At 39.6% G+C, this 14,418-nt stretch overlaps 1 protein-coding gene and 1 pseudogene across 1 annotated transcript; both read right to left on the reverse strand.

Moving 5' to 3' along the window:
* Nucleotides 1-598: 598 nt before the first annotated feature.
* Nucleotides 599-3,269, reverse strand: LOC115740856 (DCD domain-containing protein NRP-B-like). The gene is made up of 6 exons (XM_048285256.1): nucleotides 3,077-3,269; nucleotides 2,227-3,042; nucleotides 1,686-1,786; nucleotides 1,376-1,459; nucleotides 1,157-1,267; nucleotides 599-1,057 (listed from the first exon to the last, which is right to left on the reverse strand). The coding sequence occupies exons 2-6, from the start codon at nucleotides 3,029-3,031 to the stop codon at nucleotides 980-982; spliced, it is 1,179 nt and encodes a 392-aa protein (XP_048141213.1). The 5' UTR covers nucleotides 3,032-3,042; nucleotides 3,077-3,269; the 3' UTR covers nucleotides 599-979.
* A 5,290-nt stretch (nucleotides 3,270-8,559) lies between these two features.
* LOC125316572 lies at nucleotides 8,560-9,542 on the reverse strand (annotated as a pseudogene).
* Nucleotides 9,543-14,418: the final 4,876 nt, after the last annotated feature.

Below are 14,418 nucleotides of genomic sequence, written 5' to 3' on the forward strand. Positions count from 1 at the left end.
GCCACCACCACATGCGCGTAGAAGCGTTCAAAACCACCCATAAGTTGGAAAGTGTTTGATTAAATCGCAATTCGTTACGTCACGGCTGATGCCATGCCTCAAGAACACGTCGTCGTTTCAGAGCTTCCGCGTGGACCCGGCCAGCACTATTGCTAATCTTCTGCTTCTTTGTCCCGCTTCAACATGCTTCTCACCTAAACCGTCCATTTGTCCATTTTGTTCTTTCTTGGGGATATAAGAACAGAACGTCGGCAGAGTCTCGCGCACCTAACTCGTCACAGTCGGACACGACACACGAACCGGTTCAGGTTTCCGTCCCAGTTGTCTGATCAACAGCTGTTCACAACTCAACAGCAGCATCAATGATACCGTGCTGCTGCTGATTAGTTGAAGGAAGCTTCGCGAGGAAATATGGACAGAAGGAATGATTCTCGAGCAACGAATCAACCCTCTCATCCTCCACTTTTTTTTTCCATCTTTTCACTGTCTTCAGTGCTCTCGGGACAACTTAGAATCAAATGACAAAAGGCTTCGGCCCAAATCGGAGTGTGTTACCCAAAGGTATTGACCAAACATGCATTATGTTAAAAACAAAACATCACAATCACATCTTTCATAGTTCAAAGTAAAATCGAAACAACGTCCCTTTCTTTCTGTCCAAGGCACGGCAGCTATAAGCGAAGCTGCCGATGAAAGCATTCGCCCTTTGGCCGTTCCTTCTCTTCTTTAGTTGCAAAAGAAGGCATATGACCCCTTACCTCGTACACTATTTGGTATCATAAATACACTTATTACAAATTCAGTATGACGTTTATTCTTTAGTAGTATCAAACCGCAAGGCAAGAACTAAAACTACACAGCTCGTATTGGGAGCTCTTCCTCCTCCCCAGTTTGCTTTGACAACCCCTTTGCACTATAACTCCATCACAACTTAAAAGTAACTTAAGTGTGAGTATCTCGGTTCCACCCATGAATCGCTTCATTCGGTGTCGTCGAATGATATCAAGCCAGTAAGGTTAGAGTCCTGCTCCGCAAATATATCAAGGAGGGAGAGTGCCTGAAACAAGAAAGATCGATAAGCCACGAGTCATAGCAGAAGGAACTGGCTTGTCGATTCATATGTAGCTGAGTAAAATAGAACTCAAATAAGAAGTACCTCAGGCACGTTGAGCTCAAGTCGGAATTTGGGTCCATCATAATGGTGAAGAATGGGTCGGAATGAGTCCTCCTCAAGTGGCTCACAGATTTTTCTAGTCATAACTCTAACCTGTTGTCAGGAGCAAGGAACAATACAACAAAAATAAGTTCTCAGGACTCAAATCTCCCATGTAATACGCATCATATATGATCAAGCACGTAAAGACCTGGACAATACCTGTGCAGGGAAGCGGGATTCGCCGGGGCATTTTTTATCCTCCCAGGCTGTTGGGTCTAAGTTACTACCTCCAAAACTTGCAGCCTGAAATTACAAGTTGATGATCATTACCAGTAAGCACAACGCCTAGCCCCCCAAATCCATGGGCATATCGGTATCATGGAAACAAAAGGATTAAACAATAAGAAAACATCATAGTGTGGCGCCTTTGAAGAACATAGGAATTTCTACTTGAAGGTGGGAACTTTTTAACTTATGTCGGTCATGTTGACAACACAAGCCTAGAAGAACAGAACAGCATAATACTAACCTCAAAAATGCCATGGAGCTGGTGGGTCGAGTAGTTGTAGAGGAAAATGGGCAATCCTGGGGTAATCTGCCTGACAGAATCACGATATCGTGGAGGAAGACCTACCATACCGACAAGATACAAACCATTTAGCAAGAACGATGCCACTACTATAACAGCGGGACAGAAATCATTCAGATTGTAACTACTCATGAAGAGATTATCAAGACGAGATAAAGCCCTATCATCTGATGGTTCCCAGAGTTGAATTCAAGAATGAACAAACACTTACGTTACTTCAATTATCACAATATGAATTCAGTCATCGTTATGCACTTTTCTCACTACAAACCATAAATTTTCAAACATGTCAATCATCTCAAGTACCCACCTGCTAAGAGTAGGTCACAGGCAAATTCACAAAAATTCTACAGTCACAAGGAGGAAATAATTTCCAGACCTTACGTTGAATTAAGCACCTCCAACCATTCACAACTTCAATGGCTATGGGGGCAATCGGATCACCCTAAACAAAATGAATCTATCGAGAACAGAGACTTACCGAAAAGCTGTCTTTTCAGATTTTCCTGCATGGTGTCGTTGTTGCAGACGAAGATGTACCCACCAACAGTCTCGTGCTTGGGCAGAGACTCCGACGGCGGAAGGGTCTTGAACCTCTTGTCGACACCACTTCTAGCCTCCTTCTCCTCACCGTTGTTATAGCCATCGCCGCCATTAATCTTCTTGTTCCCATTCCCGTTCTTCTTCGCAGTCTTGCCTCCATGGAAATCCTCGTTCCTGTTCTTGCCTCCCTTCAGATTGACATTGTTGTTGAGAAAATTCACAGACTTGGCGTACATCCCCGTGTTAAACCCTTCGTTGACCCCCAAATTGTATCCCCCCATCTTCCAACCATCGTCGAACCCGTTGAAATCCTTCCCGCTGTTCGCCTTCCACCCGTAGTTGAAGGCGTTGAAATCGTTTCCCCCGGTCGGGTTCCCCATCTTCCAGCCGTAGTTGAACCCGTTGAAGTCGCCGCCCGCGCCGCCGCCGTTGGCGTTCCCGATCTTGCTCCACCCGTCGGCGGCGACCGGGTTGAAGTCATTCCCGGAGACGACCGGCCCGGACCCAGATCCGATCTTCCACGACTCGTTCAGCTGGGGGAGCTTGGGGCCGGGGCCGGGGCCGGCCAACGAGTTGACCGCGTCGCCACCGACCCTGGCGTCGAAGTTCTTGCGGTCGTCGGGGCGCTTGGAGGCGTAGCCGCTGCTCCAGATGGAGTCGTTGAGGGAGAGGTTGGCGAGGTTGGAGGTGTGGAGCCGGAGCTGGTCGCTGAACTGCCAGAACGCTTGCTGGTTGCTCTCCATCCTCCTTCTTCTTCTTCTTCTTCTCTGTAGCGGCGAATCGAACTTGGGCAGCACGAATCACGGCCTTTGAACTGAAGATCCGAACAAATATACGAAGCGTCTCTCGAAAAAAGGCCTTGGGAGATGCTCGGGAGATGGGTGAGAGAGCAAGAGAAGGCCGGAGATCAGAGCTTAAATACAGAGTGGGGGACTGAATCGAAAATGGAGAAATTTCGAGGAAGAAGACGGAGAGAGATTGCGTGTGGATTTGTCAAACGGCGTGGTGGTGGGGGTGGATTGAAAGTGTATTCGCCGTTAGTTGAGCGGACTGTGGGTGGGGGATGTGTGAAATGACGCGCTGAGGAAGACGCGTAATCTCATTTTGGAGATGATGGGGAGGGGCACTTTGGGAAACTCGCGCGCGGGCGCCCCCAGAGGGGACACGCGTGTAATTTCACCTCTTCGGCGGACCGAGCTAAGTCTTGGAGTGGACCGGCGTAAGGTTCCACGTCATCGTCGCGTTCTAGAAGGCCTCGGGAGGTTTCCCCGGGGTCTTCACGTACGTGTTTTTACGTTCACACGTGCGACTTTCGCTTTGCATTTGTAGTCAATGCAAGCGACTTTTAAAAAAGGTTGAAGGGTGGGTTACCTCGCCAAAATAGAGAGATCTCTCCCCTACATGGTCTCTGCGATCAGTTCATTTGATACACAGAGACGCGGACTCTATAAATGCAATTTTTTATTTTAACGTGTCAACACTCGCGCGTCATGTACCCTTTATTCGCCAATTTTTTTTTATAGTCTTTCGATGACGGAAAATACCTTCTTGTTATTTTACTTATGAGAAATCGCGAGATCCGAATGAAACTTCGATCAAGTAGTTTAAGGACTTACTTAAGTCCATATGTATATTCTATATTCACACCTACAATTTTCTCTTTGAATTATTAGTTAATGCAAATGACTTTTCAAAGGTAAAAGTGTATTTTTTCACTCTCTTTTTTTTGGGGGGGGACATATCTCTTTCACTACTATTTCTTTTGGGCCAAAAAAAAAGAAAGAAGTTAAAAAGTTGAGAAAAATAAATCAATTAGGAGTGTCGTAAAGAAAACAAAAAATCGCTAATAACGGACATAGATTAAGAAGAATTTTAAAATTATGTGGGTATAATAATAGAACCATAATGATATTTTAAAGTTAAAGTTCGATACCAAAGCATAAACACAAAATCGAATTTTGACTGCCCAAAATTCAAGCTCGGGTTGACATTAGTATCACGGGGTGCTCATGCTTAAGCTCCGATTATGAGAAATTAATGATGAATTCGAGTCCGGAGATCGCATACGACACGAATCACCGTCACTTTAGCTTTAGCTTTATGAATACATGGTTTAGATATTAAGGCTCCGATTGTTTCGTGGAAATAGAATCATTTGAGAAAATATTTTTTTTACAATATGATTTGTATTGATTGACTTGACTAATTAATGAAAAAAAATATTTTCACTATCAACAACAATTCATTTTCCAACTTTTTTCGAAGGTGATGAAAATAGTTCTCGATTATTTATTTACGTGAGCGATATAAAGTATCATGTTCAGAAAAATATTTTATCACGAAGCAAACGTAGCCTAAATTATTCAACCACAACCAGCACACGATCGGCTAGGGCTCCAAAAGGGAACCATCTTTGCTCTGCGTCACAGCAGTTCACTAGCTTCAACCCAACCTTATTGCCAGACCGGGCTGTTAAAACTTTGCAATGGTATTGAACTTTTTAGTTGGGCTTTCTTTTGGGCCCAAAAGCCCATTACTCTGTATCGGTTCACGTTTTCCTCTTGCCTATTCATGATCGGCGGCCCTACTCTATCTCTTGCTCTCTACTAAGTGCTAAGAGATCATGATCCATGGCCTTGAGTCCTCCACGGCCCGAACATGGTGGTCGCAAGTGGGCGCACTCACGGTCGCCGGCACATAGATGAGAGAGAGAGAGAGAGATCGTGCCATCGGCGTCGGTGGTCGATACTTTGATGAGAGAGGAGAGAGAGATGGTGTGGTTATTAGAGTTGGGAACTTTTTTTTTTTTTATGGGTTTGTGCATGTGTTTTTATGATGAGCTTACATATGAGTACATGTGTCAACTTGGCTTGAAGACACATATTTTAACTTTTTTTTTGAAATTAGTTGCATTTCATTCATTCAAAGTTGGAATTACAGTGGCTAGAAAACAAAGATTCGCAGCAAATTAAATCCCAAAGGCTGTGTTTAGTTATCCAAATAAAAGTCGGGATCTATCATGTCCTATGTTTGGTGACTGTTCGGGATATGATAAAGTCGGATATAGATCGGATAAAAATATCCTAGGGGGAGGGTAGGATAGACCTGGATAGAATTTCTTTTGTCTAGCTATTTTTCGGAAAACCCTACGTTGTCCTTTTCCTTCTCCTTTGTGCACGCGCATGTCTCCTCTTGCATCCAAGTTTGACAAAAACACTTCACGAAAGCAGCAAGATACGCAGCTCTTCTTCTTTATTCTAATCCGACAAATACAAGCTCCATCTCTAGTGTGAATCCACATGCGATTTTGATTCATTGCAAGGTTCGTCTCCGTCTCTCCCTCTCTCTGTGCAATCGCTTGTGGGGTTAGTGAGTTCCTTCTTTTGGTTTGTATTAGATATTCATGGGGCAATAGTTTGTGGATCTAGCTCTATTTCTCTCTCTCATCTCTTTTTTCTTTTTGGTTGCTTGCGAATCATCTATATTGGATCTATAGGGAAAACATCCTTACATATTGCGAAACGATGCTAGAGTAGTTCGGACCTGGTTTCTTTGTCTAGGGACGATAGTTTGTCTATTGGCCAAGCTATTCGAGAACACTCTCATGACAAGGTTTACTCTCTCTGTATGTGACGGAATTATCGATGTTGCTAGGGTTTTTTTAGATATTTTTAAGCCACAATCAATGGGCGCAAAATTGGGGCTCAGTGTGTTGCCAATTAGCTCGACTTTCGTATATTGATTTTAAATTCCATTTGATCTCGATCAAGTATTGGTCTCAATTATACATATCTAAGGAGCGATATGACCTATGCTTCAAACCGTTATTTGGATAGGCTCTAAAGGGCATTTGCACTTGCCATTGTATTACATTCATTGATAATTCTCAGAATATTAAGAAAACTAAAAAGAAAATTTGATCGAGGAAGGCGCAACTAAATTTTCTCTCAAGTGTAAAGAAGAAATTGTGCGTTGTGTTTTTTGCAATAATCATGGATTGATTCGGAAATCTTGATTTGGAATTTTTGTGATTTTGCTATTATCTAATCTGCTAGTTTGTACTTACCTAATTTTACTATTTTTTTCCTCATCGGATATGGATCACGATGACAGAGAAGAATTTTAGCATTCTGATACTAGAGGAGATGAACCTACGGATGTTACTTTTGTGTATGATGTATATGATTATGGCGCCCACTCTCTTTGAAAGACACTACCGTAGGCATATATTGGCTGCGTTTGGAAAGACTTTTGGGGAAAGTCTTTGGGAAAATGCAAATACCTTTAGTCTAAAGGGGTTTAGTGAAATGCAAAAACTATTTAGTAAATTGTAATTGAAAAGTGCCTTGAGAAAGGCTTTTGAGAAAAATGCTATTTGGTAAATATATATTTGGAAAGTCATTTAATGTGACCTATTTATATATATTTTAATTTGTTTGAAATGAGAAAAAGAAAATAATGACGGCCACATTTATATGTTTGCATTGAGAATAATATGATAGAGACGTACCAACAAATTTATAAATAAAAAAATCATATCAAAGTGGACTTCTTTCACAATTAAAAAGAGAGTACTTTCATTATAATAAACATAGTCACGTATGCATCGATACAAGATTTATGTTATTTTTGAAAATTATAAGCATCCTTAAAAATTTACTAAACTCATGGCTATTCAATCACGTAGAAATTCCATGTCAGAAGATAAATTATTATTTGAAGCACTAGTCCCCTCATTTACATCATTAAGATTAACTGAATATCCATAATCAAGATCCAAATTAGCTCTTGCAAAATGTGTATCATTGATGGTGTTTCTCCGTATATAATTGTGCAAAGTCATTGCTACTATCACAATTTTCACTTGTTTTTCAAACGGGTAACTTTGCATTTGCTTTAGAATCTTCCACTTCTTTTTTAACACACCAAAGGCTCGCTCAATTTCTGATCGCAACGATGAATGAGCATGGTTGAATACCTCCCGATAATCTATAGGTGTGCGACCTTGCCAAAATTCTGCCAAATGGTATCTAACTTCTTTATATGGCCCCAAATAACCTGTTCAATTTGGATATCCAATATCTACTAAATAATATTTACCTACAAAATATAATGTAAATTCAATCAACATAGACATATGTATACATATTACTCTACAAAAATCATTAATTCACTAACCTAGAGGAGGATGAGGAAATTGTAAATCATGTCTCTTAATGGCTTCACAGAAGATACAAGCATCATGAGCTTGCCCTTCCCAATTAGCCCAAACATAAATAAATTTCATGTTAAAATTACACATTGCCAATACATTTTGAGTAGGTTTTCCTTTTCGATCAATAAAACGAATCTTATCATGCATACATACCACGGCTGGAATATGTATGCCATCAATAGCCCCAATACAATCCCGACACGCAAAATGCAAATATTATTGTAATCGAAATGTATGTTTAGTTCTACATTTATATTTAATAAGTGAAATATACCTTAAAATAAGGATAGAATCGCTATTTATTCTTGATCTTCTCTAGAACTTCCCTAAATTGCCGATCAAATGGTTGGATCAAATCTTTACCCATTGCATATATTTTATCTAATACTAAGCTAAAATACCTACTTATGGTTTCCCTAGAGCGCTGAAAGCGCTCTTATATTAGCCTATTACCCACACCATGTCTTAAAATGAGAAGAAATATTCCAAGCATTTCTATTACATCGATATTTCTAGATCCTTGAAAACCATAGCCCGTTACTAAATCATGCATTAAACTATTAAACACAATCCTATCCATTCTAAACATTTGATAGCACCTTATCGGATTAGCATCTTCACCCATCAACTCTTCTAAACCATTTATTTCCCGTAAATGATGATGTCATGCAAGGTTCTTTGTAACTATACATTGCTTGATAAGCCACTGCAGCTTGAGCGACTTCTACAATTTGCCAATATTCTTCTTCCTCTTTGTAATGATTTTTCCCTTCATGAGAATCATCCATAATAACTATTCAAAGTAACAAAATATAGAGTTACAGTTAAAAAATAGATAGATAATCTAAATCATCCATAAATAGAAATCATCCATCATATATATGTAAAATCCACTCAACGAAAAGAATACCAAGTAAAAACAAGTCTCACATTGGAACATAAATTGGAATATAGTTCATACATAGTGCAAATAAAGTGCAAATCATACCAACCGCAAATAAGTCTCACATTACAATAAAATAGCATATAAAAGAGTTCAAACAAGTAGCTAATATTCTAGTGACGACTATTGTGCTCTTCCAACTTGAACTTGAGCCACTTCACTTTTTCTTCATCTCCATCTAAGTTTATGAAGATTTGCCGATTGTCTTTCTTTTCAGCAAAGTGTGAGAGTACAAAAAAATACAACTTTCGATCTTGCTTAATCTCGTGTATGGCCTCCAATGTTTGCATAATTTCCTTGGAAGGATCAAACTTCCTTGCAAAAGATGATACATTACCCCTACTTTCAACAGTTGAGTAAAGTCTATCAATTTGTGATGCTAACTTAACAAATCCAATCAACTTTTTTCATTTCTTTCCTCCAACTTGCACGTGCGTTGCTCTTTTATTGCTCTTACTTGGACTTGGTCGAGCAATATCTTCATCTGCATTATTTTCTAAATTATGATTAGTAGATCCAGCACAATCACCCATATCAGCTTGTGGGGCCTCAATCTCCTCATTATTGATTAAACCTTGTGTAAGATTCCATGTGACACTTCCAGTGGGAATTGTTTCCCTTAACATTCTATCCAATAACACTTCAAGATCCGGATGTATGCCTTTCGTTTGAAAAGCCTTAAACTTATGATCCTTCTGTTATAATAGAACATTTTTGTAAGTTGTATTATAAAAGATGAACTTGCAAAAAAGTATAAAAAAAAAAAAAGATAAACACCTTAATTTTCCTCTCCCACCATTCATCATTTGCATCTATGGTCTTCTTCCTTGCATTCCGTCCTAGTCCTGTTTCATTGAGAAGTAATTTCCTCCATATTTTGTATTCTTTCCTTAAGATTGTCCCACTTACTCTTCATTTGATTTTTGTCATACTTTTTGCCCCTCAACTCCTCAAACTTATTAATTATAAATTTCCATCCATCCCTTTTGGTTCTTGCAAGTCAATTGCCTATTTCAATTTGTTTAATGCACAACTTACAAAAAGTTTCTACATCTTCTGGGGCCCAATATGCCTTTTCCTTTGATGAACTTGCCATCTTCTAGTAAAATGAAGACAAATATTTAAGAGATGCAAATAAATTAGATAGATTTTTACTAAGGGTCACTTTGCCATGAAGACATACATGCCTAGAGGGATGCGATACAAGAACAAAAAAAAAAAATCCATAGAGGCTTCTTCTTCGCTTTCTTTCCCATTATCAACTCGAACTAATAAATCGCTAACTCTAAATTAAAATCTAAAACTCAAAGTAAAAAAAAAAAATTACTTTCTATTGTCAACACGAAAAGAAAAGAGCAAAGGTGCAGAACATATGTTAACAAGTATAGAAACAAGGAGCTGCAATCTCATTAAACAGTATGTGAGTCCTGTAATTGATAAATTGCTCCAATAACTCCACCACACTCTAGATACACACAAAACACCACTGGACCACGTACACAACACCTATTTTTTACGAGTGAAATTTTTCGGGCTCATTGCAAATTGCCGAAAACAAAGGCATACAACGAAAGTTAAAGGTGACTTTGCCTTAGAAATAAACCTCCGGTACCGGTTTCTCAATGGAGCAGCTAAAGTCCACAAAAATCTCCTCTCCCTCTTTCACTTTGCGGGGTTTTCTTGGAACCTCTCATTCCAGCCCAAGAACTTCAACTTTCCACGATTTCAAAGGTTCACATGTTCTTCGTTTCGGGTATTCCTGGAAAATTACTTGGACCCATTTCACACAATACCCCTTCATTGGTCACGTTTACATAACCAACCACGAGTCCATCATCAAGCAGCTCAAACGGGACAAAGAAAACGAGAGAGAACCAGGGGGACAAACTAGAACTTGAGAGCTAATACCAGATCTCCTCAATTCTCCAAAAATGCCGAGAGAAAATGAAGCATGATGAAGAATCGTTCAAAGAATCCATGACGAAACTCACTAGAAATGTAGGTGAAATCCGAAGGATAGGATGAATTTGGAGATGGAGAGCGAGCGAGCGATGGAGTGAGAGTATACCTAAGAGAGACGAAGAGAGGAGGATGAGGCAACTTCGGATCTAGTAAAAAAAAAGAGGTAAATGTGGGGTTTCTATATTGGATGGGGCAACATTGGAATTATAAAGATATTTGATGACAAAAAGGACAAAATAAAAAAAAATAAAAAAATCATTTAACTATTCTCGGAAAGATGTCGAGAATGCCAAAAGCCAAAGCGGCTTCAAGGCTGCCTTGGGCTTTTGGCTTTTTGAATGTAGATATTTGGCCTAAAGATATTTTCAAAAACTTCCCAAACACCAAAACTTTGGCCCAAGAGGCTTTGGACACCCAAAGCCCCTTGGGAATGCTCTTCCCAAACGCACCCATTCAAGGATCATCGAATTGTGTGGAACAACTTAGGATGGATAGATATACATTTACTATACTATGCGAGTTGACCCGTACTATTGGTGGGTTAAAAGAAGATGGACTTATAACTATGGAAGAATAAGTAGCTATGTTCTTACATATACTTGCCCATCATGTGAAGAATCGTGTCATTAAGTTCATATTTATGAGGTCCGGGGAAATAATAAGTAGATATTTTAACTTAGTTTTAACTGCGATGATAAGAATGCATAGTGTTCTTCTTGGCTCACTTGAACCAGTTCTAGAGGAATGTACCAACGAGACATAGAAATGGTATAAGGTATGTTTGTTATGCTATTACATGAATTAATTTAATAATTTAAAGATAAGGTTATTTCATTGATTTCATGTTTCTGGGCTCTCGTAGGACCATTAGCTGGTACTTACATTAGGGTACATGTTCCGGAGGTTCATAAATCAAGGTACCGAAATAGGAAGGGCGAGATGAGATGGAGACCAACGTGTTAGGAGTTTGCTCACGTGACATGAGATTCATATATGTTTTACTTGGATGGGAAGGCTCAGTAGTGAATTCTAAAGTGCTTCAAGATGCTTTAATTAAATCAAATGGTTTGAAAATTCTTGTCGGTAAGTTAAGCCTTTACAAATATGTTGCATTCTTTGTCACGTGGGTTTTGACAATTCTAAGACAATTAATGGTGTTATCCTTTATTATTAGGTTATCATTATATTGTAGATGATGGATACACTAATGGGGAGGGCTTTCTTGCCCCTTATAGAGGTACTCGATACCACATATATGAGTGGACAACAAATCGTATGCTAAATTCTCCTGAGGAGTACTTCAACATGAAGTATTATCAAGCTAGAAATCTCATAGAAAGATGCTTCACTCTACTTAAGTTACGGTGGGCTATTGTAAGGAGTCCATCTTTTTATCCAATTAGAACGCAAGGTCGAATAATCATAGCTTGTTGCCTTATACGCAATTTGATAAGAAGAGAAATGATTACCGATACAATTGATGCACAATTAGATGAGGTTGCTTGATACCATTGAAGATGTGGAAACAATTGATGTTATTGAGCCATTGGATCATTGGATGACATTGAGGCAAAATTTGGTAGCACAAATATTTAATGGATGGCATGCAAGTCAAGGTCATGAAGGAATTGCATGCATGACTTGATTTTATGTACAAAAATCATCTATTTCTCATTGTTCTTGTGTTGTAAGATTTTTTTTTTTCCCTATTGGTCCTAGACATGTAATAGGGTGTTGGTTTATCATATATTCCTTATATATTGATAAATTGTGATAGAGGATTTGGATATCATTCTGAGATCTATTATCTATGAGGATCATGTTTACTTTAGTAGGATTCGATATTCTGCGGTTGATATAAAATGTTCTTGATTATTGGACAATCCTCAATTCTGTAATGTTATAGTTTGTTTAGTCGTTTGTCTTAGGGATCCTACTTGCGGAGGAGCTTCGGCTTACTCTCGTTGATTAAGTATTTTTCGGATGAGCTAGCCCAAAATGGTTGGAATGATGGAGGCCGTGGATGACAATGCTGGAATTTGGTGTAGATTACCCTCTGTTATACTCCTCCCATGTAAATTTGTATATAAAGTGAATAGTTATATAAATATGTAATGAGGAGTGGATGGCAAGTTTTAATAAACGAGTTATGAATAAAAGTGTGCTATTTTGAAATGTGTGCATTTGATTAGTGAACCATGAAAAGGCCATACTCTTTGTATAGGCATGCTCTGTCGATTGAATGTTTTTATTTTGACATGCACTTATACCCGTATGGCCGCTTGATTTTCTATTTTAGAGTTTCAGCATGCGCCGGTTACTCTGATTAAAAAAAGATTAAAGCAGAAAACGTAAGCCTTAGTCGTGGCGCTTCGGTATGGGGCGTTACGCTAGCCTCGTGTGGATTGAGGACGCGATAGTGGCAAACTACTAGGTTGCTACAATTTACAACCTATTTATAAAGGTTATTAATTAACTTATTCACGTGTCTCTTGAACAATTTTTATATTTTTATAATTTGTGGTTTTTTTAATTTGTAATTTGTAATTTTCTTTTTTCTTGTACATAAAAAATTATAGGTTTGGCCGCCCTCCCCGCCGTCGCCTACCCCGCTTGGGCCGCTTCTTAGATCTTCAACCTCGAAGACTATCTCTATAAGCACCTCCTCTTCCCTCAACTTTATCTTGAACATCCACAGCATTGATTAATCCTCAAATGTATGTTTTTTCACTCGAGTTCCGTTTGATTATGTTTATGATTAGGTCAAAGCTCTTTTTTTTGTAAAAAAGAAAAAAACCTTCATTGCAAAAAATTAAGAGTCCTTACATAGAAAGCCCAACGAGAGGGCATCAAAACAAAGCAAATTCCATAAAGTTTGAGGAGGTCTAGATAACCAAGATAGAGGGACGTTATTGCGGCGGTGGTTTTTTGCTTACTAGTCGGCTAGTTCGTTGGCTCTTCTATCACGGTGGGCCACCGATACATTGCTCATTTGGGCCAAGAGGTGTTGGGCTTCGATTATATGACGTTAGGCTTCCCAATTTAGGTCCCCTACTACATTGACCATATTCACCAAAGTACAGCAGCCAGACTCCAATATCTGCACTTTCCTCTCTCTCCTTGACTTTAGAAAATTCTGACCATGTCCTAAGGCTTGCGCTTCTGCTACAATTGGCAAGAAAGGGGGAATTATCTCTACGAATCCATCAAGCAAAGTACTTTTTGAGTCTTGAAGGACATCGGCAATGGCTCCATTCATTGTGTCGTTGCCGATGGAGGCATCAACGTTGAGCTTTAGATCCGAGTTCGTAGGTGGAATCCATTTGGGAGGTAAGCTTTATCTCCGTTCGGTCAAATTAAGATCTTTTTATTCCATCTAGTGTAGCTCTTCAAAATTACTTATGCAACGAAGATAAGGTTTGTTGTGTTTGGTCTAATTCCTCCGAAAACCGAATTGTTCCTCTTTTTCCAAATGCACTAGAGAGTTGCTGCTATCATTTCAAAGGTAGAAAGCTTGTCTTCGACTATTGCTAATTTGGTCGTGAACGCTCAAATTCGTAAAGAACCAGCTCAATTGATGGATTTCTAAATCTGATCGTTTCCTAATTTGGTGATTCGTGCGCAGTATTCAACACGAACACAAAGTAGACCGTGATCCAAACCTACAACCTCACGACCTACCAAGCCTACAACATCGACAATGCCTTCTAGTATGGCGGACGCAACGACCGGTTCGGGGAGGCTCTATCCGTTGTGGTTCCATTGACTCTCAAGGGCCCGAACTACTTCTTCTCTAGCGCCGACCGTGGCATCCAGTGCCAGAACGGGGATGAGATTAGAGATTGATGTCAATCAAGCATGGCTTCGGCTTGTCGCCACCGCTCAAATAGCCCCCCCACCCTACGCCAAGCCCCCGGACCAAATGGGGCGAATTGGTCTCCTATCACGGTGGTGAATCCGGCCAAGCGAATTAGTCGCCCGTCACGGTAGTGAACATGCGTAAGGCGGCA

Source organism: Rhodamnia argentea, chromosome 9 (genome assembly GCF_020921035.1).
Source record: "Rhodamnia argentea isolate NSW1041297 chromosome 9, ASM2092103v1, whole genome shotgun sequence".
Classification (NCBI taxonomy): Eukaryota; Viridiplantae; Streptophyta; class Magnoliopsida; order Myrtales; family Myrtaceae; genus Rhodamnia; species Rhodamnia argentea.

Bases quoted from the DNA above. Each gene is read 5' to 3' on its own strand.
- LOC115740856 (XM_048285256.1), bottom strand. From the start codon at position 3,031: ATGGAGAGCAACCAGCAAGCGTTCTGGCAGTTCAGCGACCAGCTCCGG. The intron at 1,787-2,226 runs GTAAGTCTCTGT...TCGGTATGGTAG, and splicing joins TCTGAAAAGACAGCTTTTCG to GTCTTCCTCCACGATATCGT. The intron at 1,460-1,685 runs GTTAGTATTATG...TTGTAATTTCAG, and splicing joins AGCTCCATGGCATTTTTGAG to GCTGCAAGTTTTGGAGGTAG.